This window comes from Triturus cristatus, chromosome 7, assembly GCF_964204655.1.
Source record: "Triturus cristatus chromosome 7, aTriCri1.1, whole genome shotgun sequence".
Lineage (NCBI taxonomy): Eukaryota > Metazoa > Chordata > Amphibia > Caudata > Salamandridae > Triturus > Triturus cristatus.
The window spans coordinates 434,375,630-434,403,286 of record NC_140590.1 but is presented as its reverse complement, the minus strand read 5'-3'; the positions used below and the strand labels follow the sequence as shown (position 1 = coordinate 434,403,286).

Below are 27,657 nucleotides of genomic sequence, written 5' to 3'. Positions count from 1 at the left end.
ATGAGACAAAGTTCAGACAACCCAGACATACCATTGGCCTCAATACTTATGAGTCTCCGAGATTAATTAAAAACTCGATTTGAGAAATCAGAGGCCAATCCGACAGATATTCAGACTTCATGCTCAGCTCTAGCACCAAAACTAGATGATGTGGTAGCTCGGACTGGGCAATTAGAAGTGGAAGCCAATTTGATGTGTAATGATATAACCAAAAACTCTAAAGGCCTGGAGACGTTATCTAAAGAGAAAGCTGCCCTTAGGGAGGAGATGGAACGAATTGAGAACCATTCGCGTAGAAATAATCTGCGAATAATAAATGTTCCGGAAGCGGCGGAAGGATCTAATATCAAAGCCTTCTTGATAAAATTATTAAAAGAGCCAGCCTTAAAAGAAAGACCAGATATAGATCTTGAGTTAGAGATTCAGCGGGTCCATAGGGATCCGTTTAAAAGGAACATGCAACGGCAAAAACCAAGGAAGATATTGGTAAACTTTCTATCCTATTCTGTTAAAGAGACTATTTTGTTAGCCGCCTTAAGAAATGGACCATACACATCTCAGGAATTGACATTTACCATCAGGTCAGATGTCTGCCATGCCACGGGCCAAAAGCAGTGGGAGTTAGGGAAAAGAAGGGGAGAATTGAATGCCTTAGGCGCAAGGCGCAGTTAAAATTTCCCGCCATGCTTCGTGTAATGTGGCATAACCAAATGCGAAATATAAGATCAGTTTAAGAGGCAGATTGCCTAATAGAGGCAATAAAGAAGGGAGAGAAAGCTTAAATATAAAGATTGTCTTTTGACTATCTGAAGCACTAAGGGAGCAAATCTTGGCTAAGATAGCGTCCTGGATCACCGTTCTAAAAGGAATATAATATAATGTAACTTTACAGATATGAAATATTAAACTATACACATATGGTGACAGCGGAAATAAAATTGTAAACCAAAATGACGGAGTGGGAGGGGTGGGAATCTCCTATTCATTATAGTGTTTTTGAATAAGCCCCAGCCTATCTGACAGTTCCAACAGGCCTATGCCTGATAGTAAAGGCAAGGTTCCCACGGGGGGAGTTGATGGATTGGTCCACTGGGTGGGGAGCAGTAGGGAAAAAAAATCAAAAAAATTCAGTCCTCATTTCATATCCTATTACATATTAATGTTTGCTTTCTCGAGAAGTATAGGGTAAGGACTCCAGATCTTAAAATATCAGGTAAAACAAATAATATTGATGTCAGGGAAAGATGAAGATATATTAATAACAACATGGAATGTTAATGGGTTAAGAACAAAAAGTCGTCAGGGTATGATATTGAGGTATTTGGAAGATTCACGAGCACATGTAAATATCATTCAAGAAACTAATTTAACGGCGATAGAAAGTAGAGCACTTTACAGTAAACAAAACCAGATCTGGAGTTTTGTTGCCTCCGACCAGATGGAATATTCTAAAGGAGTGGCTATAATAATAAGGAAAGGAGTTGGAATAGAATTAATTTCCTCTAAAACCGACAGCTCCGGGAGATGGGTCATGGCCACCCTGGGAGGTTCAGATTATGAATAGGATTTTATGGCCCTAATATTGATGACCGTCAGCATATAATAGAATTACATCTGCTGGCAGCAGAGACAACAGCTCCAGTAATAATAGGGGGAGATTTCAATACGCTGCTAGACCCTGTATTGGATAGATCTACGAGTCGGAGGGAGTCATTTCTCAGGGGATAAAAACGAGACAAGCTCTTAAACATATGCTAGCCGAATTAGGCCTGATTGACTCTTGGAGGTTTTTAAAGGCAAATAAAAAAGCATATACTTTTCATAGTAAGAAATATCGACATTTTTCACGACTGGATTATTTATTTGTGGATAGAGAATTGGTTGCGAATCTTAAAAATGTACATATACTTCCAGGACATATTTCTGACCTGCAATGGTCAGCATCCTATTGAAGGGGCTTAAGAAACCAAATAACCCTAGATGGACGCTTATAAGGTCCATACTGTCAGATTTAGAGGTCTCCGCTCTTTTGAAAGAAGCTACCCTTTAATTTTTTCAGATTAACACACAGTCGGCCCCGATAGGTGTCACATGGGATGCTTTTAAAGCGTTTCTTAGGGGAGTGTTACAAAGTGCGGCTTCTTATAAGAACAAGACAGAAAGGGTCGAATTAAAAAAATTAGAAGAGGAGATTGGGACATTAGAAGGAAGAGCACAGCAAGACACGTATGATATACAGTTAAAAGAAGAGATTCTGAAGAGCCTCGAGGAGGCCAGGATATACTATAGGATTAAATTAGATCAGAAGTGAAGGGCTAGATGGGCCAACACCCGTATGCAACATTTCGAGTACGGGGAAAAAGCAGGCGCACTCCTCGCTTGGAAATCCAAAGCTGAGAGAACCAGAAATCACATTAATGAGCTGCTAACTAATCAGGGGGGAGCAATCACCAACAAAGAAGAAGAAATACAGGAGACTTTTGTTTCCCTCTTCTCCGAGTTATATTCGGAAGCTGGGCGACCGGATGAGGAAGTATTAAAAAGTTGGCTGAGGAATTTAAATCTCCCAGCCCTTACAGATGAAGGTAGGAACAAATTGGATGCCCTGATCACTGAAAGGGAAATTATTGAGCAGCTTACACGTATGAAAAAAGGCAAGGCTGCTGGCCCAGATTCCATCCCAGTCGAAGTATATAAATTGCTAGTAGACGAAATTGTGCCAGAGATGAAGACTCTCTTCAATGCAGTTTATAGAGAGGAAGGCACTATTCCAAAGTCCTGGAGCGAGGCTATAATAACTTTGATTTTAAAACACTCAAAAGATCCAAAGAGAGCAGATTCTTACCGTCCAATCTCCTTACTTAATACGGATCATAAAGCATTCACAGGAATATTAGCATGTCGCCTGGCTATGGTCGCCCCCAGATTAATCCATATGGACCAGAAAGGCTTTGTTCCAAAGCGACAAATACAGGACCTTACTCTGTCCTTGATTGGAACAATAGACTTGGCAGTGGCAAGATCGATTCCATTGGCAGTAATTACAATAGACGCTGCCAAGGCATTCGATCGAGTCAGTTGGGGATTCCTATGGGAGCTACTGAATATAATGGGTTTTAGTTATGGTTTTGTAAGGGCTATGCAAAGGTTATATGGTCACCCGACGGCCAAGAGTCTCATCAATGGCAAGTTGACTAAAAGTCTTGAGATGCATAGAGGGACAAGACAGGGCTGTCCCTTGTCTCCACTCCTCTTTGATCTCTATATAGAGCCGCTTGCACACTTATTGAGAGCAGATGAACAAATTAAGCCCATATGTCAACTCCTGTCTGATAGTAAAATTGCGTTTTATGCAGACGATTTAATTATATATACTTCTGATCCAACCCACACATTAATAAGAATGGAGCAACTGACAAGTGAATATGGGTTCTTTCCAGGGTATGCTATAAATTAATCAAAGACGGGAGTGATGTGTTGGAATATGGAGGGGTGGGGAGGTACAAGATGCAAGGAAATGAGATACCTGGGGATAGATATTCTTGAAAAAATAGAGGAGATTTCATCTTACAACATGAAGCGAATTATGAGGGAGGTGGAGAAACAACTAACCAGATGGAAGAAACTGCCACTCTCCATATATGGGAGAGTGAACTTGGTTAAAATGTCTATCCTGCCGAAGTTAACTTACCTTTTTAATGGAATTCCTCTTACTTTCCCAATAGAAGAAATTAATAAAATCCAGGGGAAAATAACAAGCTTCATCTGGGCATATAGAGGTGCCCGCTTATCATGGCGGAAATTACGTTGTAGCCTTAAAAAAGGGGGACTCGCCTTTCCAGATCTTAAATTGTACTGCCTGGCTTTTCAATTAAAAAATATTCACATGCTACTTGGGGAGCCCTTGTCCAACACATGGGGGTGTATTTTGGGGGAAATGGTTAAGAACTTAAGCCTGAAGGCTTTTTTGTATAATTTTTTTTTAAAAAGTAAGGTTAAAAGTTTTAAAGTCAGCGTTAAAACAATGGCTAACAGTGAGACGACTTTTAAAGATTGGTTACTTTTCAGCCTTCGCCCCCATCTGGGAATCCGCGGCAACACCGGACTGTTTAGAAGATGCATTGAGTTTACCATTAAAACAAGCTAGAATAAATTGCTGGGGGGATCTTTTGGCCATAGAAGGCTGGATCTCATGGGATGTTTTGAATAATAGGTCAGGGAGTAAACTTTCTAAGTTTAAATATTTTCAGCTTATTTCATGGTTCTCTACCATTACAGAGGAGTTGGGGGGAAATTGGGACTTTGCAGTTGCAGTACAGGATACAAATCCATGTGCCAAAGAGGTGGCGAAATGGTACGGCCAAATCCTGGAGACTGAAGAGGATGGAATGAAGGCCTTATCAGACACTTGGGTAAGCACTTTGAAAGAAGATTGTGTACAATCTTTGTGAACTGAATCTCTAAAATACTTATATGCCTTTGTTTCACCTGCCAACCTCAAACGTCATCATTTCTTTGTTATTCATAGGATCTATTGGACTCCGGAAGGATTCGCCAAGTTTGTATCACAACCTGTCCCAAGTTGTAAGAAGTGCAAGCTTTTAAAAGCCAGCGATGTTCATGTCTTTTTCACCTGTCCAGGAATACAAGGTTACTGGAAGAGCGTTGAAAACACTTTGAGGGCCATTTTTGCTAAGAACATTGTCTTGATAGAAACACTGGTGTTATTAGGGGTAAACAATGCATCTCGACAGATATTAAATAACACACAAAGGGGATTACTATTTTACGTGCTCCTTTTGGTGAGAAGAGAGATTTGTAAAAAATGGTTAGACTCGGATCCTCCACACCTAATAGCATGGCTAAATTCGATAAAATGGACATGTGAACTAGATACTAAATGTATTTCTAGTCTCCCAAATGAGTTGTGGAACGATTATCTGACATGGTCAAAATAGGCAGCTCCAAATTAGGTTGATCGGCAACAATTCTGTTGGTAAATAAGGTCCAATGATTACATCATGCCATGGGCTCCGTGGAGGCTTGACTCAGTTTCCATTCCCCTCCTCCAAGAAGCGGGCTGAGGTGGCCCAGAGTCTTAATCTGCATGGACCATAGACGGATCAAGGGTGCATAGACAAGGTTCTGAATGCAGCGTTATGGTGAAATGAGGACCAAAAAAAAAAAAAAAAGTAAAACTGATTTTTACCAGCACCGATCTACAGTTGGAACCTTTTAAAAAAATCCTATTACACTTAATATGCCCATTGCACTTTAAATTTCCTATTTACACTGTTGTGGACTAAGCCACAAATCAATTTGTGCAAAACAATCAACAAAGTGCAACGTGCCTAACTGGGATCCTCTCTAGTCCTAATACTAAATTATTGTCATAGATGAAACACACATAATAAGTACATGCACACAATTACAAAAATCATTATAAAGACACCAATCTATGAGTTTTTTGCATATCAGCCTGGTTGACCATTGTAAGAAAATGAATAATTCATTAATAATCATATACAGACAGTTATTCTAAAGCATGTAGTTATCGTCCATGCTTGGAATCATTACCTGTGAATGGGTGGCCCTTGCCATCGACGCTCTACAACTCCTGTGCATGCATCACAAGACTGTGTTCCAACCTATCTTATGCCATGAGTCAAACACCCACGTGAGAGTCCCAGGAATAACCATTAAAAAGGTGCAGACTATATCAAGCTAACTAGGATGTGTATCGATATACACTTGTATGGAACACTATTGTCTAATAATGAACAATTTCACAAATGCCTCCACGGTCATGAAACAAAGGTCCTCGAACAAACAAATGAACTCTGTGATTAAAAACACCAGGCTAGCATTTTCAAATTCGATAAAACACATATCCCCCAATGCCCTTCTTGTGCACCTGGTGTGACACATCTGAGCTATTGCATCTATTAGGGCCATGCCATGACGCCACCAGTTGCTATTCTCATATGTTAAAAGCACCAATGCAATTGCTACACCAGGGTCCCATAGCACTAGTCAGACATGCTGTAGGTTTATCTGATATAAACAGAAACAGTGGTTCCTGTGGGGTAGTACAATGATGATGGTAATTATAAGAATTATAAGCACAATCGCAGTAAAACAAGGGTTAAGTCGATATCCCAAGGTGAAGAAACTATATAGCACTCAATGTTTGGTAATCGCATTCGTTATATATATATATATATATATATGTATGTATATATATATATATATATATATATAAAAAAACACAATGAAAATTTACAAAAGGATAAAATCGTATATAGCGCAGAATGTCCACAGTGAAAATGGAAACTACGGAAATAGTGACATATTGTGACATAAACAAAGGGTTTCCGAAATAGAGGTAAAGTCAACCATCAAAAATGATAAACAATAGGAGCAGCCTCCTTATACAATCATAGGGGCTGTTGAATGGTTCGCTTTAAAATATTGTCGACGGCGTTTTGACCCCTGTAACAATAAGGGGTCTCTTCAGGACCTATTGATGTAGGAACATCTGAGAATGGAATGGTCTATCAGCGTGACAAAAGTGCACCACAAGGAGGTGATTAGGTAGGAGGGTACTCACATGGGACCCAGGCGGACGCCCAGTGAGGAGAGCTGACAGGAAGGGGTCAATGGCAGTAGTCCTCAGAATTAAAGGGAAGTGTGTGGCACTACTGGAAGAACACAACGTGTGTGTTTGGATGAAAATCTGAGTAAAAGCAATTAATACTTGTTGTGCTTCTGTCAACCACTCCGACCAGCGGGTGTAATTATTCAAAACATTTCTGTGAGGCCTGTACACGTCGATCCGTGTAGACCGTTTGTTTGAAGCAATGTTCTTGATAGCGCGATGGAGCACGCGTGCGTCCACTACATGTGAAAGTAGAGTTACACAAGTCCGTCTACCTGGCACAATGCACTATATACAAATGTATCCTTTGGTAAATTTTCATTGCGTTTTATATATATATATATATATATATAAATAACAATTGCGATTACCAAACATTGAGTGCTATATGGTTTCTTCTCCTTGGGATATCGACTTAGCCCTTGTTTTACTGCGATTGTGCTTATGATTACCATTATCATTGTCCTAGCCCACAGTAACCACGGTTTCTGTTTATACACTACTTACCCTGGTTCCAAGTGAGTAGGGTCTCCCTTGTCTACTTTTCTTGTAGGTTTATCTGAAGCGGTCCTCATTCTGCACACAAAAAAACGAAACATGCACGTGTCATGCATTTGCCGTTGTACAACCAAAGGGCTCATTATATAGCCCCTCCTGAATCAGATGGGTTTAGTGGTAAGTGACATCTATGTTAATCCATAATCAATATGTATTACACCATGGTGTCTAGAAAAAAGTATGTGTATAGTTAGATACGCCAACCTACACATAAGAGCGCTTATGAGTAGCGCTTAAGGTGACATATTATGAGTCTCATGCTTCTCGTTACATGCCAACATGACTGCCAGATAAACCATCGGGTTAACTTCTATGTGCATACCACTGGTAGTTAGATAACTTCTCACCCTCAGTCCGCATGGATTAAAAGCATTGGCTAAGTTGATGTGCAATTGCTATAAAAAAAAAAACTTCATTAAAGAGGATTGAAACTGATATATAAGACTCCTGAGGAATTTGATTGGACACTAACAGCGAACATAAGTGGATATAGAACTACATGGAATTTGTTATAATGCTGTGAATTGGGCTAAACTGATTATATAATCGTATGTTCCTTTTCATTCACGTTTGTTAGTATCGAGCAGTTGAACTCTGTTTATCTAAAGAAAATATACAGACACTGAGCAATTAGAGGCCAGCCAATGACATACCAATGCAGCGAAATCGCCATGTTGTGCATGGAGAGAAAAACATGTTAAAGGCTAATAATCACTCAAACCTTAAAGTAAGGGAAAGGGCTAACTTGACTGAAGCAGCAGCAGCAAAGAAGGAGGCTAATATAGCAAGCAGTGTTTCGTTATATTATAGTGTTTGGGCTATGTAGCTAGATATTGAGATTATATATTATTTTGTTCTTTATTGATCCTGCTGTTGGAAATGTGAATTATTTTCTGATTGTACAGTGATAAGAACTGCTGTATAAAAAGTAAAGAAAGGCAAAGTATAATGCTTGCCTTCAGGCACTGCCATAGAATTGTGGCTTTATAAACGTTGATAAATTATTCCAACATGTGTCATTCCTGAACTAGATGGGAGGAAGATACTTCACCCATCTTATCCCTAAACTTTGGAACTCACCTGTTACGTATGTCTATTGTCCCCCTGTGGACACCGTAGTGTTCAATGCAATTGCGTGTCCCTGCGAGGACACCGTATCGCTGTCCACCTCACCAGCTGTCAGTTACTGATGACAGTTGACAGCTGGTGATTCAGAGCGGCAGCTGTAACTTGCGCTCCATGTTTGGAGCTGTGTTGGCGAAATAAATAAAGAACTAACTTCTACACTTTCGGCATCCACTTTGTTCTTTACAAAGTTGCGACGAGCGCCAACACCGGAACCCACAGTCTGAGTACTAAGCTTTAAGTAAATCAAAACCGACGTGAAGAAAAATAATCTTACAGAAACAAGAAGGAAAAGCAAGCGGAAAAAAGTTAAGGAGAATTCTGTAAGAAATTAGCAGCTGCCAGTTAAGAAGGAAAAAGAAAACAAGGTTCGTGACAATTTAATTCATGAAGAGATACATACAAAATTTGCATGAAGGAAACCTAACGAGAAATTGGTTGCGGTGTGTGATTTAAGTAATGTTTATGACTGACAAAGAATAACGAGTGAGGCTCATGAGGAAATGCCAGTTGGAATTCAGCGTGAGTGAGGAGAAACGCCGCACCAGTAATTGATCAAACGAACGTGACAGTTTAACGGTGAACCAACTGTCAGCTGGAGCAGAGTCACGAACGATGCAAATTGGGGTGTGACGTACTACGCTCACACGCGTAAGGGAATCCCACTGGAATTCAAAGAAGCTGCCCAGCCTACGAGGTGACGTCCGACGCTACAATACGTGCGGCCATTTTGAATCTGCAAGTTGTAAAAAAAAGAGTGTAATCTGATCGCCTAGGCAACGCGCACACGCACGCATATTAAAAAAAAAAAAAACAGCAGTACTAGGTCGGTCAGAATAACAAGCAACCGGCAGCAAACAAGAAAAGGAAAAATATAGCGCTGGTCAATTGTATGTTAATAAATATATATATAAAAAAAAAAATAAAGCAGATCTGGGAATTTTTGCACGTATATTAAGGAACATTATAGAAAAATACCATATACTGTGGAGATTAAAGAGCACGTACATTTGGTCAAGCATGGCATCAGGCTACTTATGGAATCTCTCCCCACCACAATCATTCCTACCAGGAAAGGGTGAACCATTACTAAAATGGGAAGAATGGAGGGAGTATTTTAACAACTACATCTCACAGTTTGAAGATGACGATGAATTTACTCCTAAAAAAAAAAGTACAAACTCCTATTGCATTGTCTTGGAGCTGGAGGAATAAAGGTGTACAACAGCATTAACAAGAAAACAAGAGGGGAGGGAGAAGATGATGTTTACGCTAACGCCAATGATGACTTAAATGCGTACTATAAACCAAATGTGTGCGTCGGTGTGGATAGGTACAAATTCTTCCACAGGAAGCAGGGAAAGGAAGAGTCAGTCGACGACTATGTGTCTGCGCTTAAAGAATTACCACTAAACTGTCGCTTTGGAACTTTACATGACGAGCTCATAAGAGATCAAATTGTGATACAGGGGTCAAATGCTGACATCCAGGACAGTCTCTGGGCTAAAGGTGAGTATTCACTCCAAAACATAATAGACGTTGCCAGAAAATCAGAGTTAACTGGTCATTGCGCAAAGGCCGTCATAGCTGAGAGCAACGAGAAAAAAGAGAGTGGTACCGTCAGCAAGGTGACACATGTAAAGCAAAATTCAAAATACACATGGAACAAAACTACAAAAAACATGAACAATAAACCAATGGACAATGGAGCAAGGCGTTGCTATAGATGTGGAGACAATTCGCATTGGGCAGACGACAGGAAGTGTCCTGCACGAGGAGTAAAGTGCACGTACTGTGGTGTCATTGGGCATTTTCAAAAAGCATGTCATAGACGCAAGGCACGCACTGTGAAGAACATCAATGAAGCAGAAGCTTACGAACATGATGCATCAGATGAAGACGACATTAACATGTGTGTCCTCAGCATCTAAGAAGAGCAAATAAATGAGGTCAGCACAGGTGGCGTGACTAAAAAGAAGAAACCCATATGCAATATGGCCATCGGAGGCGTAGATATCAGCATCGTTTCCGATTCGGGCTCACCCTATACGATTGTGAACAAGAAGGTATGGGAAGAAAAATTCACACCACGTATTGGTAGCCACCTTGAAAAGGCAGACATACTGATAAAGTCATTCACTGGAGAGCCAATTAACGTATGTGGGTACAGAAAACTAAACTTTGCATACAAGGGAAGGGAGTCAGAAGGAAAACTCTATGTGTCTGCTGTTGGTCCATCAGTGCTGGGATGGATGGACCAAGGAAATTTGAGCATCATCCTTGACCCGAGCAAATCCGACCCCGTCCTAGTGATCCAAGACACAAATGACTATAGCAAGACCATCTTACTCAAGTACCCTAATGTTTTTAAAGACAAAATTGGAGCACTCAAGGGGTACCAACATAAAATTATAGTTAAACCTGAAGCAACACCAGTAGTACACAAGACCCGCAACCTACCATTTGCGATAAAGGATGAAGTGAAAATGCAAATTGAGAAACTCCTGAAGGAAGGCATAATTGAACATGTGGAGGCCAGCGAATGGGTTGCGCCATTAGTCGTAGCCAAACATCCAAACGGAAAATTGAGACTATGTGTGGACCTACGTGATTTGAACAAAAATATAATAGTTGAACAATTTCCATTACCCAAAATAAGTGAAATGTTGGCTAACACGAAAGGAGTCAAGTGGTTTTCAACTATCGACTTAAAATCGGCATACCACCAGGTACCTTTGCATCGCGAAAGCAAAAGGCCTGTATTCGGCATCACCTAGACTGGCACGTTTATCTGTACGTCTTTTTGACTTTAATTATAACATAGAATATGTACCCGGAGTGAAAAACGTCGTAGCCGACTACTTGAGCAGATTGCCGGTTGGTGAAGAGAACCAAGACAGGTCAACAGAAGTGGAGGAGTACTGTATAGCCAGCCTGGATGACAATCTACAGGGAATTTCAAAGGAAGAATGGCTTGCAGAACAAGAAAAGGACAAAAACATCTGTCAAGTAATCAAGATGTTAGAGGGAGAGTGGACACACAAAAATAAACTCTCTGAAACGATGAGACATTATTATGAAGTGAAAGAAGAACTATCACACGAGAATGATTTACTATTGAGGGGCAGTAGAGTAGTACCCCCAGTTACGTTAAGGAAACGTATCCTTCAAATATGTCATGAGGGACACTTAGGCATAGTTAAGAGTAAAAGAAGAGTCAAAGAAAATTACTGGTGGCCTGGTGTCAGCATAGACGTAGAAAGAATGGTCAGGAATTGCAACATGTGTCAGCAATCCGACAAGACCCAAGTAACTCTTAGACCACCTTTGCACCCCATTGTTTGCCCAGCCATGCCATGGGAAAGAGTGGGGATAGATATTATGGGCCCCATAGTGGAAAAGGATGAACAGTGGTATATAATTGTAGTTGTAGACCATTTTACCAAATGGCCAGAACTCAAATTTACTGATAAGCCAGATTCTAAGACAGTGGTTGAGTTTTTAGATTCTGTGTTTACACGAGAAGGGCTTCCAAAACAAATAACCAGTGACAATGGACCGCAGTTCTTGTCAGACCTATTTAGAGCCTACACTTCTAGAAACCAAATCGTGCACAGAACAACATCGGTGTACCACCCAGCCAGAAACGGCGCAGTGGAACGCTTTAATAGAGTACTAAAGGGAATTATCCAGCTGTCCAACAACAACAGACTGTGCTGGAAAAAAGAGATCCTTAAAACATTATGGGCCTAAAGAATCACGCCATGTGACTCTACTGGCTACAGCCCATTTGTACTCATGCGGGGCAGGACACCCCTCTCAAGAGACAATGTGGGTTGGACTTTAGCTGCAAAAAGAGTGCCCTGGTCTAGTGACCAAGTAAGAAGGAAAGTTGAGCTTGGGCAGAACAAAACAAAAAATAGGTACGACCTAAAACACGGTTGTAAAGAAGTGCAACTCTCTATTGGGGACACTGTGAAGGTGAAGAGAAGCGGTCACATTGGGAAGGGTCAGAACAGGTCCTCCCCACCCCTGATTGTTAACAAGGTGTATTGTAACTCTGCTCTTTTGAGTGATGGTAAGGTGTGGCACCTCTCTGCCCTCTCTGTGTGCAAGCCCACCACTGAAGTTCCCACCAACATGCACAGTGAGTTATTTGACGGAGAAAAAACCAGTGTCAACAAGCACCACAATTCCCTGTCTGACTCCTCCGACAGTGAAACCATGCATGACCCACTCTCATCTCACACTGAGGCACTCAACCCGGTGGCACACACCCCTAATGTTGTAGTTCGTGCTGCCACCACTGGCGCGGACTCAGGTAGAATAGTCAGGGTTTTGCCACCCACTCCTAGGTACAATGAGTCACAACCATTCAGTACCAGCAGGTGTGGTAGGATAGTACCTCCTGCAAAACTTAGCGATTACATTTGTGATTAGGCATTTTGTTAAGCTATGCAATGTTATTTATCTATTTTGTTCATTAGGGGGGAAGATGTGTTACGTATGTCTATTGTCCCCCTGTGGACACCGTAGTGTTCAATGCAATTGCGTGTCCCTGCGAGGACACCGTATCACTGTCCACCTCACCAGCTGTCAGTTACTGATGACAGTTGACAGCTGGTGATTCAGAGCGGCAGCTGTAACTTGAGCTCCACGTTTGGAGCTGTGTTGGCGAAATAAATAAAGAACTAACTTCTACACTTTCGGCATCCACTTTGTTCTTTACATCACCGCCCTTAGAATTAAGAATCCTAGACAAGGAGACACTGTTTAGGAAGCAGCTTAAATCCTGGTTCTTTCCCTACTAACTAAAACCTTCTTGTTTGGTCCCCAATCGTCCATGTGCAACACTACGGCTCAACCAGCAATGGGAGGGGTTCGGGTAGCCATGCGCTTTAGCAGTTCTCATAGAATTGAATATAATATATGCCAAAACTCCCGAATTAAGCTGAAGATATTAGATTTTTAAAGAAAAAAAAGCTTTATTTAAGCTTTCTCTCGCTTAAATCGTCTTCCATTTCAATATGTTAATAAATACACTTAATTACTATTTTTTCCCTAAATGTTCCTCTTTCTTGTTCTCAAATTACACAAAATTGTAAACTAGGATTAAGAATTTTGGTATGCGAATTCTGCAGCCAAAACCTTACTACTATACCAAAGGTGGTCTCTTTTTGATCAGTTATATTAATCACAATGTTTCAAAATTTTAGAATATACAAATTTTAGATTCTAAAAAACGCACACACTGTGATGATTACTTTCAAAATTCAAAGACTGAACAACTGCTTTAGTCTACGAGCATCTATATACCAGATCGTTGTTTTGTAAAATACTAGCCTTAAGTATTTTGTTTCATAAATAAAGATTTTTTTACATAACACTTAACATTTTCGACTTAAGTAGTCGTGTATCATTTAATTTTGTATGTGCCACTGCCGCCTTTACCTAGCCAGAAAACTCTCCTGGAACGCCGAGGAGCACCACTACACACCTCCTGTACAAGCCCTTAACTATCAGGCTGGAAGCGTCACTGGAGAACATTACAATTCCTCCCGAAGTAGACATCTGCATGAAGGTGAACAGAAGATACCCCGGGTTTTCGATCCTTTCAGATATGGCCGCTGAGCCTACTACGTATCTGTATTCGGCATTCCACTCCGGCTTAAGATGGCGAACTCTTTGTCAGTATGGTGCTGTATGCTAGTCCTTCTATTGTTTCTACGTATGAGCGTAGTAGGTCATTCATATCTGTGTGTTCAGGATGGCGGTGGTGCTGCGAAGCACCGGTTCAGCGCTAGGTGCCTGCTCCCAATGTCTCTTACTATGCCAGGCTCGGCGTTCTGCAGGGCATTCTTATCTGGTGGTACCCCCACGATGCTGGTACAGCGCTTTATCAAGAGAGCAGTACCCACTACTGGGTTCAGTGCGAAAGGAGCAGGTAATCAAATAAGTCGCCTGCTCTTGCCAACCGATTGGGGTAACGTTACCAACGTATTTGGATAGGGGGAGGAAGAGCTTGGTGGACGCGTACCAGTAGCTAGTGAGTGAACGGTTGTTCAGACATAGACGTAGGACTGCACGCACCTTGACTATGTACATGGGCACAAACGAAGGACTTAGATGGCTAATTGTTGGTGTGACCTACACTTTCTAATTGAGTGCTACTTACGTTTTCAGTCCGGTGTTTGACATTGCAGGGTTTTAGATGTAGTTATTATAATCGTGGCCAGACAATGTTTCAACTGTGTGTCGAGACTGGAGGCTTTCGAGTACCCATTCTCTGCTTTATGTCTTTTACATAGCAGCCGTGTAGTGCGCACGGTGTTTACAAATGGCTCAGGTGAACTTCAGGCTCCAAGCACCCAAAAGACAGAACCTTCATTGTAGCGCTCCTGACCCTGTCCCAAACACCCACAGCTAAATTGTGTTGGTACAAAGCTCCCTGTTTCAAGTCCCCGTATCCTTAATCGCACAACAGGCTGACTACCTGTGTCAGACAAGTAACCCCTCCCGATTTTGTGTTAATTCTCTGCTTTGAGGCACACTGTACAATTTATTCACAGTAGAAATGTATTCCTTATTGAAATAGAGGAATTAAGTTGGACATCATGTACTCCAGATCTTTGCAAAAGCAGCAGTTTAACTTTTCATAAGTTCCTTTCACTTTGATGTGACTGTGATAATTGATATGACATCTACTGCGAAATGTAAGATCATAGTGGGTTGATTGTCTGTTTTTATTGTGCTCCACACATAACAGCCCACTCTGCGGTCACAGCATCAATGCTAAGAGGATCCATGTCATGTGACACCATTAGCTGCAGTCAAGGTATACATACCAAGTGGTTCCACGTCATGTAACATGATTAGTAGCTAGTGCTGCTTTTTAGCTAACGACACTTACAAAGCTTAGTCTTCAGGGGGCTGGCACATTTCTTTAGCCCATGCCTAGGATATATTAGTTGGGGTCCAGGACAGTAGTTCATCATGTTTATGTTGTCCTCTGGACAAGTAGCCCCGGCCCCCTGCAGCACAAACCTTTTGGCTGCCAGTTTACAGACTTACATTATCGATGTAGGAAAGCGGGTTGTCTGCTGCTGCTAAGGCAAGATATGTTTCTATACGAAATGGTTTCTACCCATTTTATCCCACCGGACATTTTTGCTTTTGACTAATTATTTTTTAACTTTTTTCACTACCCAATTCTTACTCAAATTCTATAGACTGAGAGTCCTGAACACCAGTGTTCGCCTTTTGAGATAAGGCTGGTGCTGTGCTGTTAGGGTAAGATGAACTGGACTGGTTCCACCTGAGCAAACGCATTTCTGCGAGCTTCACATGGCTAGTGGCACTTCCAGTTGACCTGGTGGGGTTTTAGAGTCCACAGGTAAGGGACATGGATTCGTTTTTCTCAGATGATAGGTGTCTCAGGGTTCTTTTCATTAGAAAAGTCAATCATCCCGCAACAAAGTGGCAGCTGTAGACCCCAGACTAAGTACTATCAATGAGGGTCAGAGGTCCTGTGAGGGTCCTGCACCTTTAGGGTGTAGTGACCCGGATTAGTGAGGGTACTAGGTTTTTTTGTATTCTCCAGGATGAAAATTGTCTTATATGTATGCCCGGTTAATTATTTGTCGGACGGCGTAATCTATGTTGGCCTGGCGGAGGAATTCACATCTGCCCAACAAATTTAGAAATGAATACCAAGCTGATCATTGGTAGGAACTGCCATCACAGCGCTTCCTGGAAATTCTTATTTAACGTTGACGCACAGCTCTGTCAACATCATGAAGCAGTCCATCAAACGTACATTTTTTTTAATTTTCAAAAAGAAAACTCCAAACCTAGATTTTCTTTTTGAAAATAAAAATGCTCCCTTTGCTATGGAACTCTTTCATGGCAAGGGAAGCATTGGACAGCTTTCACTGCCCCTTACTGCTAGGTTTTTCCTGGCTGTGATGGGCAGTTCAAACTGACCTGTGTGTCCACCCATCTAAATAAGGTGGGCAGACATAGAGGTCGGACTCCGATGGATAAGTAGACAGTTTTCAGATGCCTGTGGAACATTTAATAGTTCAATGCGATGTAAGTTAATGTCAACATTTGGGAACCAATAAGAGGGAGTTATTTCTTCAAAAAAGTAATAGACAGGGCTTCTGTTAGGAAATATTTATTTCTGTTTAAATGGAACAAGCCTAGGCATGAAACTTGCTAGTGGGCTCCTTGTTCAACAAAGCCTTAGCTTGCCTAAAGAGTGATGCTTTAAGGAAGGGGTGACTTCAAGGAACCCTTAGAAGTACGAAACAATCCCTTTCAACCCGGTCCTGCTCCAGACAGTTAGTAGGAGGTAAATAAGCCCTTTATGTGAGGGCAGGACACAACCTATACAAATGTAAAGTGTGAATGACCTCTCCCAGCCCAGGAAGACTATCAGTATCCAGATGACTGCAGATGTATCTCCTGTCACACCAAGCCCTTGTGTTGTGGCTGTCTGGAAAGTATGCACCAAGTGTCGCTGTCACCTAGCTCAGTTGTGTATTGGAGGCAAGCTGCAAAGCACAAAGAGTCATACGCATAGAGAAATGTACACTTTCTTAAAGTATTTATAAAGGAACAAGGGTCTCTTACACAAATCATATAAACAACTGAATGTTCATAGGCATATAATGAAGCCTGTATATGTTGTCCAGTGTACGGTTAATAAATATTTATTTTGCACAAATAGCAGACAATAGTGCGGGATTATAAAAATACAATTTTAGAGAGCATTTTGTGATTCACTTTCTTATTTATTGTTGCCTTGTTGGACCAAAGCTTGCAGGTGCTATTTCTGCACATAAGCTTTAAAACACCTTTCTTCCCTTTTATTGTGGCCATGGTTACGTAAAGACTCTGTCAAATAACAATACATGTAAACTTACAATGGGTGTAAATTGTTCAGGACCGTTAACTAAACGAAATGCTGATGGTACCAGCCTCCTGCCAGTCGTGCTCCTTTGTCTAGCAGGCCAGATGCTGCAAAACAACAAAATTGCAAAGCCAATATATGTCTGCCCTTTGGAAGCTGTTGCAATGATGATTTCTTTATTTTTTGTTTAAAGCATATGCTACACAAGTAAAAAAAAGAAACAATACGCTTATAGTGATGGCCTTATGTTTGCAATAACTATTTAAATTTTTTATCTAGGATGCAGGTGTGTTTAGAACAGGTACAGATCCCTCTTTAGTTTTGATGAACATCACAGATCAATATGTTTCTTATTGGCATAAAAAAGTACCAAAGACATTAAAGTATGTAACCTGAAAACAGTTTAAACGCACAAGGATGACTAAAAAAAATAGTTTACAAGTAATGGCAGTTCCAGATTGGCTGATGTTAATATGAGGTACGCTGCAGGTACAAAAGAATGCATCTCACTGTGCATTCACATGGGTACACCTCTCACCCTGGACTTAAGACACACCACCCACCCTGCAATCACACACGTCTTACTCTGCACTCACACACAGCACACCCTGAACTCCTACATCTTTCACCCACAAGTCACTCTTCAAGTTATCTGTAGTCACACACCAGATACCTTGCAATCATTCACATCTCACTATGTGCTCAGAGACTGCTCACCCACCTTTCAATTCAATTCAAAATACTTTATTCGGTTAAACGAAAATAACCATAAAAGCAACAAAAATACAAATACAGTTAAAAATAATACAATATATAGTTATTGTTACAGGGGAGAAATGCAAACGATTTCCATATGGACAATTCAACCAGTTAACAGTCCATTGATTTACGTAGTTTAAAAACATTTTTAAAAAATTCTGCCAGCGAGGCAACAATAAATACAGTGTCCATTCTTTGCAATTCTAAAAACGCTGGGCGGCATCTATTTAATTTCAACTCTTTAAGAATTGGGACAATACATTTTTTGCGAGGCAAGGTATAAAATCTGCAGAAAAATAACACATGGATATCAGATTGCAAGGATAATTCATCACATGGACATAGGCAGAGTTCTTTTGACCAAGAATTCATTTGTGGGAAAGTTAATAATCTAAAAACTATATTAAATCTAAAACGTGTAAGACGAAATCTATCGTGGGTTGCCATAGAGAGACATAAATATGGTTGTAAATTTACACCACTTAATATCAGCTGGTGGGAACACACAGTCTTTTTCTTTCTTTCCTCACACAGTCTTTTTTCCCTGAGATGTTCCATGCAGGATTTTTTCAATAATTTTCTAGAGATGTGTACCATTGACAGTGGATCCTCAAAATATTGTTCACAATCTATCTCTGTCAAAAAAGTCTTCACATAGTTTAACCATTTGAAAACATTTACATTTTCCAGTTGTAACACATCCTGGATTATGGCTCGATTTACAACACATTCATTAACAGTCCAGACCCTGTGCCATAATAAAATAGGCTGAGTTTTTATTATATCTGAGATATATGGCTGCCCTAACTCCTCATGGCAATTTAGGGTTGCAGTACTATCGGGCACGGACAGCAAGTACCGCATAAACTTATTTTCATTTATTTGGATAGCATCTATGTTAGCATACCCCCAGAGTCCTGCTCCATAGATGGCCACTGATATACACGTTGCATTATAAATAGTTAAAATTTCTCTAAAAGGCTTCTTTCCCATTTTCTGTATAAAACTCTTTAGGGCCATTATAGTCTTTGAGAACAAAAGAGTTCTTGCCCTAATCGCATTTGTCCACGTGCCAGTCTCATGAAATAAGATGCCTAGATAAGAAAATGCAGGAGTGTTTTCTAGACTAGCATTATTTATTGAGATGGTTTTCATCCTTTTCTTAGTTCGTATTCCACAGTTCATGGTAAAAGTTTTGCTACAGTTAATTTTTAGATCCAAACTGTACATGAATTTGTTGAAGGATGTTATTAGATTTTGTAGGGCATTTGGTGTTCGTGCCATTAAAACGGCATCATCCGCATACAGTAGTGCGGGAATACGCCTATTGCCAGCAACTGGCATGTCCCCGCACTCCTGCAGAAGATGATCTTCCAGCCCATTTATATAAATCAAAAACAGGAAGGGCGCCAGGACACATCCTTGGCGTACTCCGCGCCCTATCCCAAAGGATTTACTACATTCCCCCCCTTTTCCATAACGAACAGTTGCTGTAGCCCCAGAATACAGCTCCCTCAAAAAGGAGAGGATTGAATCATCCACGCCCATCCTTTGCATCACTTTCCATAATTTATTGTGGGACACGCAATCAAAAGCCGAAGTAAGATCGACAAAGACAAGATATAGTCGCTCCTTCTTTATCGATGTATACTTCTGTTGCAGAAAAAATAAGTTTAAACATTGTTCTATAGTTCCTATGCCTCTTTGAAAACCAAACTGGAGGTCGCTTATTATCCCGTTATCCTCCGCCCAGTTCTGTAATTTAGCTAAAATTACTCTGCCCAGGATTTTTATGGACGAATCAAGTAGGGATATTGGCCTATAGCAGGCACAGTTTTGTCTGTCTCCCTTTTTAAAAATGGGGACAATGATTGATGTAAACCATGACCGACTCAGGCCTTTCGCCAGTGCTGCGTTAAAAAGCTGTACCAGAATGGGACCCCAGATCTCACTGTTAGCTTTATACAGATCAGCTGGGATCCCATCTGGGCCCGATGCCTTTCCACCCTTTGTATCTTTTAAACTCAATAGAACCTCGGGCAGTGTTACCACTAGTTTTTCAGATATCCCCCATTTCTCCCGTGGAACCTCCAGTAATGGGACTGGTATTTTTTGTGCCTCCAGCTCTTTCTCACATAAAGGGGCAAAGACCTCTTGTGAAGACGGTTCTAGACACATATAGAGGTTTGAAAAATGTGTGACCCAGTCCTCCTCATTAATTGCAATTTCTATACGTGCCTTAGTGTTATCAAAAAGGAGCGGCGCATTTACCACCCCCCAAAATGCTGTTGTATCTTTAGCCTGTGAGGCATCGCATAATTGTTCCCAGGCCATCCTCTTTATGTTTTTCTTTCTTTCTTTTAATGCATGATTGTAGCGATTCCTTAAATCTCTTATTTGGATGGGGCTTCGTGGTTCCAAATGGATAGCATGTTTGAGCTCAGTCAAGGCTCTGGTACACGCCTTATCAAACCATCTTCTGGCATTTTTTGTCCTATTTCTAAAAACCACCCTCAAACTCTCTTTAATTGTAGCTGCTATGATATTAAAATGTTCAATTATGTTTTCGTTCTTTGAATTTTCATCTAAACAAACTCTAAAGCTATCTGAGCAGATATTAACTAGTTTAGCTAAGAATTCATTCGGGACCACCTTACTCCACTTGAGAGAATACCCATTTTGTCTCCCCATCAACACATCTGGGGCTGCCTGTATCTGTAAACTATCATGTTGGCATGCTAAAAATGGGCTATCAATTTCGAGTACTTGTGGGTAATGATCACTCAGTGGTAATTGGCAATTCTTATAAGTAGCGGCCCTAAATCCAGAAGTATTTGAGCAGATAATAAAATCAATGGTGGTAGATGCGCCCCTTCCAATAAAGGTCGGGGCAAACGATGTTGGGCACACAGTTAATTCATTAGCATATCCCAAATCACAATTAAATAATATCTCATTTAGTAAATCCCCGGTTAGAGTATGGTCAAAGTGTGTAAGGTTAATGTCTTGCTCTAACATTAAGCCACAAGTTCCTTTTTGACCCATTTTGCAAAGATGACAATTAAAATCCCCCCCCCCCCCCCATAAAATCATTACTTCCCTCGTCTTGCTAACTATCTCCCCTTGTAGATCCTCATTTAGCCTTTTCATAGTGTTCTGAATAGCGGTACACGGGATGTTATTATAAAAATTAACTATCACAAGGCTGATCCCAGTTTTGGTATCTATCACTAATTTATGATAGTAACTACAATTATGATCGAAATGTACCCTCTCATATAATAATGAGTTTGAGAGGTACGTGACTATACCACCTTTGGGTCTCCCATATGTCCCTCCTACTGCAGGAGTACAATAAGTTTTGTAGCCAGTTAAATGTATAGGATCTATTGTCCAAGTTTCTTGCAGGGCCAAGATATCAACACCGTCCGTGGCCGTTTTCCATGAAGGATTAGAGATTTTATGTTTTAATCCTGCCACGTTCCAAAACATCACCTTACAGTTTCCATTTTGGGTGGATAATATTACCTCGTCTGTGACAACCTGACCTATGTCAGTCTTATCTATCTCAACTATAGGATCAGTCATGTTTCCTTTTGACTTTGGGACGAAGTTTAAACTATTATCAAGTGGTAATTCCTTTTTACCTTTTACACACTCTTGCCCCGACAATTTGGCTTTATTATTCATTTCTTTGATTACTAACGAAGTCCTATTGCACAAACTTATACTAATCTTATCAAGATTTTCGTTGGGCTAGGGGCTGGTGGATTTGGGGTAGTATTTGCAGACGGCAACAGGACAGGAAATTTCTCACACCCTGGACGTCAGTCGACCATATCCAGTGGACTGAATCTGTTATAGCAAGGGATGGCAAATGGAGCAGACTGTATGCCTGGCCAATCTCCCCAATGTTGCGGGCCTCCCTTTTGATTTCTCCCGAACCTTCGCTGTATTAAATTCCAGTGGTCATCTTCCCTCCATCCCTGCCTGTACAAGTTTAAATCCCCATACAAATTATTTCTCCTTCCTTCCCTAGCACAATTTTCATTTCTAGTCCAACTCCATCTATCATCTAATTGTTCATTTGGAGTATAGAAATAGAATAGAGGTCTAGCTATAATTAGCAAATCTTGATTTATAGGGTTCCCCTGGCAGATATAATCTACCGTTTGCGGGTTTTCAAAAGTTATAACCACGCAGTCACCATGTAGTTTCTTTCTCTTACTGCCCACCCATGATGCCCTTCGGACCATCAAGATTCTACTGGCCAAAACTGAAGGTATAGGATAATTAGAGTTTAGCCAGTGAGTCACCTTGTTTCTTAATGCTTCAAAGGGCTCCATAGTATGAGGTGCCAATTCAGGGACCCCAGTTAATACTACCACATAGGGGCAAGCATCCGGGGGCAAATTTATGCTTCTGCTCTTTTCAATTTTCTCCTGTTGCGGTTTATCTTGATTAGGAGTAGGTGCGGAAGGCGAAGGTATGGTAGGTACAGTATCTAAACCAACAAGGGGACACTGTTCCTAGAGCAGGGTGCAAAAAGTCACCCATGCGTCAGGGTGCAAAAAGTCACCCGTGCATAATAGAAAGAAGGGGAGATGAAAAAGAAGACTTCCTAGGTGAAGAGGGACCACACATGCGATGGAAGACCACTTATTTGTCCTCTGATGCCCTCACACACCCTTTTTCAAGAGGTGTCATGCTTCATCATCGGGCGTTTGCTCCTCGTAGGGCCGGCGCTGCAATTCCCTACGGGTCCCCCGAAGGGTCTCTTTGTCGGAGATCTTTTTGAGGACTGCCGGATGATGCAGGCGGGTGTGTGGGGTGTGGGTCCAATGAGGGTAGAAAGTGCGTGCCAGGTGAAAAAGAGTTAATAAAGGGTAAATATGCAGCGAAAATTTAAGTTGTATACCCTTAGCAGACAAAACTGCTGAATAAAATCTTGCCCTAGAGGCACATTATGCCCGGGGGTCAAGGGTCATCGGTCAACATGTTTCGCGCCTATGTCGCCATAGAGGTCGTTGGCGCTTCTTCAGGACCAGAGTGGTAAAATATGAAGTGCACGTGAAACAAGGTGGATTAAAATACCCTCTAAAACAGTCAGGGCAAGGCAGTAACCTGTATACCCAAGGTGCGGCTACAGCTGCATGATGGAAACAGCTCCTGATCGCTACCTAGGAAAAGAAAAACAAGATAAACCACAGGTATGAGCATCAGTAACAACTTGATGTCTCATCATGTGCCACTGCTGTGTGCACATCAGTTACATACAAAAGATAAAAGAAACAGGCACACGAGACATGCAGATCAATCAATTCATAAGTTCTCAGTGGAGCCCTGGCCCAGCGCGGTGTCAAATAGAGAAACAAACGTAAGCTAGATCTGCTAGTTATCGCAAATATCCTACATACTCCCACTGTAGGCGCTATGCCTAAAAATTCAGGAAGCTAATGGTGTAATAAAAGCGTGTACTAGTTCTGTGGGGAGTGCTTACCTAGCCCTATCAATGAGAAACCTCCACTGGCAGGAGCAATGGACGCCCGCACGTTACCGGGCTGTAAACATAATGAAAAGGAGTCAAAAAGAATGTGCAGGCACAGCGTACAGTTAGAGCAGCCGCACGCAATGTAAAAGTCACTTCACAAGCTACTTACAATGACGCCCGGGTGCTGCCTCCTCTAAACCTACCCCGTCCACGCGTCTGCCAATAATGAACGACTGATGGCAGAACGCGATGCTCATAAAGCACTGGGGTCAGGAGAGGGGCGTTTACTATTTCCGGGATACCTTCAAAAGTTCAACCATAGTGCGCATGCGCAGAAGCAGGAGTGCAATGAGCATGTGCGTTCCAAGGGAGAACTAGTCCCCAATACCTGCGCATTGGCTAATAAAGTAGAAGTATGCTAGTGAAGGGGACCCTCTGAGTCAACACATGTCGCCACGGTAAGTTAGCCAAGGCGGAGTAAAAAGACAGCCCCAACATCAACATACATGCCTCGTGTGTGTAGAAAAAGGGAGAAAAAAGAGAATAACAAAAGTAAGGTCCCTCGGCTGAACTGCCGTGCTTTACTTATATCAAAAAAGAGAGGGGGGGGACCAGGAGCTGGTTAAGGTCCAGTGTCCATGCTCCTTATACCTATATCTAAACCAACAAGGGGACACTGTTCCTAGAGCAGGGTGCAAAAAGTCACCCATGCGTCAGGGTGCAAAAAGTCACCCGTGCATAATAGAAAGAAGGGGGGATGAAAAAAAAGACTTCCTAGGTGAAGAGGGACCACACATGCGATGGAAGACCACTTATTTGTCCTCTGATGCCCTCACACACCCTTTTTCAAGAGGTGTCATGCTTCATCATCGGGCGTTTGCTCCTCGTAGGGCCGGCGCTGCAATTCCCTACGGGTCCCCCGAAGGGTCTCTTTGTCGGAGATCTTTTTGAGGACTGCCGGATGATGCAGGCGGGTGTGTGGGGTGTGGGTCCAATGAGGGTAGAAAGTGCGTGGCAGGTGAAAAAGAGTTAATAAAAGGTAAATATGCAGCGAAAATTTAAGTTGTATACCCTTAGCAGACAAAACTGCTGAATAAAATCTTGCCCTAGAGGCACATTATGCCCGGGGGTCAAGGGTCATCGGTTGTAACGCCCTGAACGTCCCAGGATCGTTTAACAGACACGATAATGAGGACGCAACCACTTGTGAAGGGTTAGTTATTTTAATGAAGGCAAAACAATACAACGAATAAACAAAAGTTATAGTCACTGGAATCCTCCAGGCTAAGTACGTTACCAGCCCACAGCACGGATGGTCCTAACCGTCCTCTGCATATACGCCGATCCCGGTGTATGCCAACAGAGGGCAGAAATGAAATGGCCGACAATGCCAATCGGTAGGCTGTGAGGGGCACGACGAGTGTTGGGGAGAATCGAGGAGTCAGGGAAACACCCAGCCGGGGTCTCTACCTGAAGGGAGCAGCCGCTCAACCTCTTCCTCAGACTGCACCGGGACGCGGAGTCACCTCCTGGTGATGCGTCACCGATACCCCAATCAAAAGCAAGAAGACTGAACCGAGAGCAGCCGCTCGATCGATCCTGTGGACTTCCGAGTCTGTAACGCGGCAAACACCTCCTGGTGTGCATTACAGCTGGCAGTCCCTGTATCTCTGGTCGGGCTGGGAGTTACGACTCCAACCAGCAAAAGCGCCACTGCGCTTTGACTCAGCCGAGTCAAAAAGCGAAGCTCAATGGTTGACCGGTAGAGCTTCCGGGTCCTTCACAGGTGACGATGGGGCAAGACACGGCCCAGGGAGTAACGACTCGACCTACCTCCGTTCTTGCCTTACTGGAGCACCACTCCGGAACACTGCTCTTCACGAAGCAGGTACGTCGGTGTAAACACAATATCCGACAGCCTTGTACCTCCCGGTTCCTCCCTTTATAGGGCGTGTTTTCCCTTGAGTTATGTAACAGCTCTCCTGTTTACATAAGGGCGTGTTTTCCCTTGAGTTATGTAACAGCTCTCCTGTTTACATAAGGGCGTGTTTTCCTTGAGTTATGTAACAGCTCTCCTGTTTACATAACCTCTCAACCGCTAAGCATCCTGGGAGATGTAGTCCGTTTACGCTGGTTACCGTTTTCCTCCCCTCGCATGACAGGAATTCTTGACATCGGTCAACATGTTTCGCGCCTATGTCGCCATAGAGGTCGTTGGCGCTTCTTCAGGACCAGAGTGGTAAAATATGAAGTGCACGTGAAACAAGGTGGATTAAAATACCCTCTAAAACAGTCAGGGCAAGGCAGTAACCTGTATACCCAAGGTGCGGCTACAGCTGCATGATGGAAACAGCTCCTGATCGCTACCCAGGAAAAGAAAAACAAGATAAACCACAGGTATGAGCATCAGTAACAACTTGATGTCTCATCATGTGCCACTGCTGTGTGCACATCAGTTACATACAAAAGATAAAAGAAACAGGCACACGAGACATGCAGATCAATCAATTCATAAGTTCTCAGTGGAGCCCTGGCCCAGCGCGGTGTCAAATAGAGAAACAAACGTAAGCTAGATCTGCTAGTTATCGCAAATATCCTACATACTCCCACTGTAGGCGCTATGCCTAAAAATTCAGGAAGCTAATGGTGTTATAAAAGCGTGTACTAGTTCTGTGGGGAGTGCTTACCTAGCCCTATCAATGAGAAACCTCCACTGGCAGGAGCAATGGACGCCCGCACGTTACCGGGCTGTAAACATAATGAAAAGGAGTCAAAAAGAATGTGCAGGCACAGCGTACAGTTAGAGCAGCCGCACGCAATGTAAAAGTCACTTCACAAGCTACTTACAATGACGCCCGGGTGCTGCCTCCTCTAAACCTACCCCGTCCACGCGTCTGCCAATAATGAACGACTGATGGCAGAACGCGATGCTCATAAAGCACTGGGGTCAGGAGAGGGGCGTTTACTATTTCCGGGATACCTTCAAAAGTTCAACCATAGTGCGCATGCGCAGAAGCAGGAGCGCAATGAGCATGTGCGTTCCAAGGGAGAACTAGTCCCCAATACCTGCGCATTGGCTAATAAAGTAGAAGTATGCTAGTGAAGGGGACCCTCTGAGTCAACACATGTCGCCACGGTAAGTTAGCCAAGGCGGAGTAAAAAGACAGCCCCAACATCAACATACATGCCTCGTGTGTGTAGAAAAAGGGAGAAAAAAGAGAATAACAAAAGTAAGGTCCCTCGGCTGAACTGCCGTGCTTTACTTATATCAAAAAAGAGAGGGGGGGGGACCAGGAGCTGGTTAAGGTCCAGTGTCCATGCTCCTTATACCTATATCTAAACCAACAAGGGGACACTGTTCCTAGAGCAGGGTGCAAAAAGTCACCCATGCGTCAGGGTGCAAAAAGTCACCCGTGCATAATAGAAAGAAGGGGAGATGAAAAAGAAGACTTCCTAGGTGAAGAGGGACCACACATGCGATGGAAGACCACTTATTTGTCCTCTGATGCCCTCACACACCCTTTTTCAAGAGGTGTCATGCTTCATCATCGGGCGTTTGCTCCTCGTAGGGCCGGCGCTGCAATTCCCTACGGGTCCCCCAGGTACAGTCACTTCGGATGCCATCAATAGCCCAGGAGTCCTTGTACTCACTACTGAGCTGTTTACATTTCGCATGGACTCTGGCAGAGAGATTGTAGAAATTATTTTCTTCCCTTTCGGCAAATTTTCTTTTAAGACCGGCGGTTTATCCACCGATATAATTTCATTATTTGGCACTTTTTCCTGGGTGTGCAACTGTGTTTTTATATCCTTTTGGAGTGTTTGGAGTAGGTTCTCTATATCTTGAAGCCTTTCTTGTATGGGGGCAAATAAAGATTTGATTAGTGTTGACAGGGTATATATCATAAAATTTTCCCTGTCTTCATAACCATCTAGACTACTCACTATATTACTCTCATCAAGAATATCAATTAAAGACTCATCTGGTAAAGTAACATCTATCATAGGTAGAGACAATTTCTTATGACTGACAGCTTCAAGTTCTGGTTTCGGGTCAATCCCAGCTTCATTTACCACAGACTCTTTAATAACACCCTTCTTAACAATTTTAGCCTTAACCTTCTTACAAGTTAACCTTTTATTCTTGGCGCA

At 42.1% G+C, this 27,657-nt stretch overlaps 2 protein-coding genes across 4 annotated transcripts in view; one reads left to right on the top strand and one right to left on the bottom strand.

The window, feature by feature from the left end:
• LOC146809887 (manganese-dependent ADP-ribose/CDP-alcohol diphosphatase-like) overlaps positions 1–14,065 on the bottom strand; it is a 286,591-nt gene extending 272,526 nt beyond the window's left edge. Inside the window, exon 1 of one of the 3 annotated variants that reach the window (XM_085616741.1) lies at positions 13,793–14,065. The gene's annotated coding sequence lies outside the window, so the exon portion shown is untranslated. The remainder of the gene's footprint in view (positions 1–13,792) is intronic. The other 2 variants (XM_085616737.1, XM_085616739.1) reach the window with 2 other exon arrangements.
• A 2-nt stretch (positions 14,066–14,067) lies between these two features.
• Positions 14,068–27,657, top strand: part of SCO1 (synthesis of cytochrome C oxidase 1) — a 172,618-nt gene continuing 159,028 nt past the window's right edge. The window contains exon 1 of the mRNA XM_085616746.1: positions 14,068–14,285. Coding sequence (XP_085472872.1) covers positions 14,109–14,285 — 177 coding nt within the window. The 5' untranslated portion in view covers positions 14,068–14,108. The remainder of the gene's footprint in view (positions 14,286–27,657) is intronic.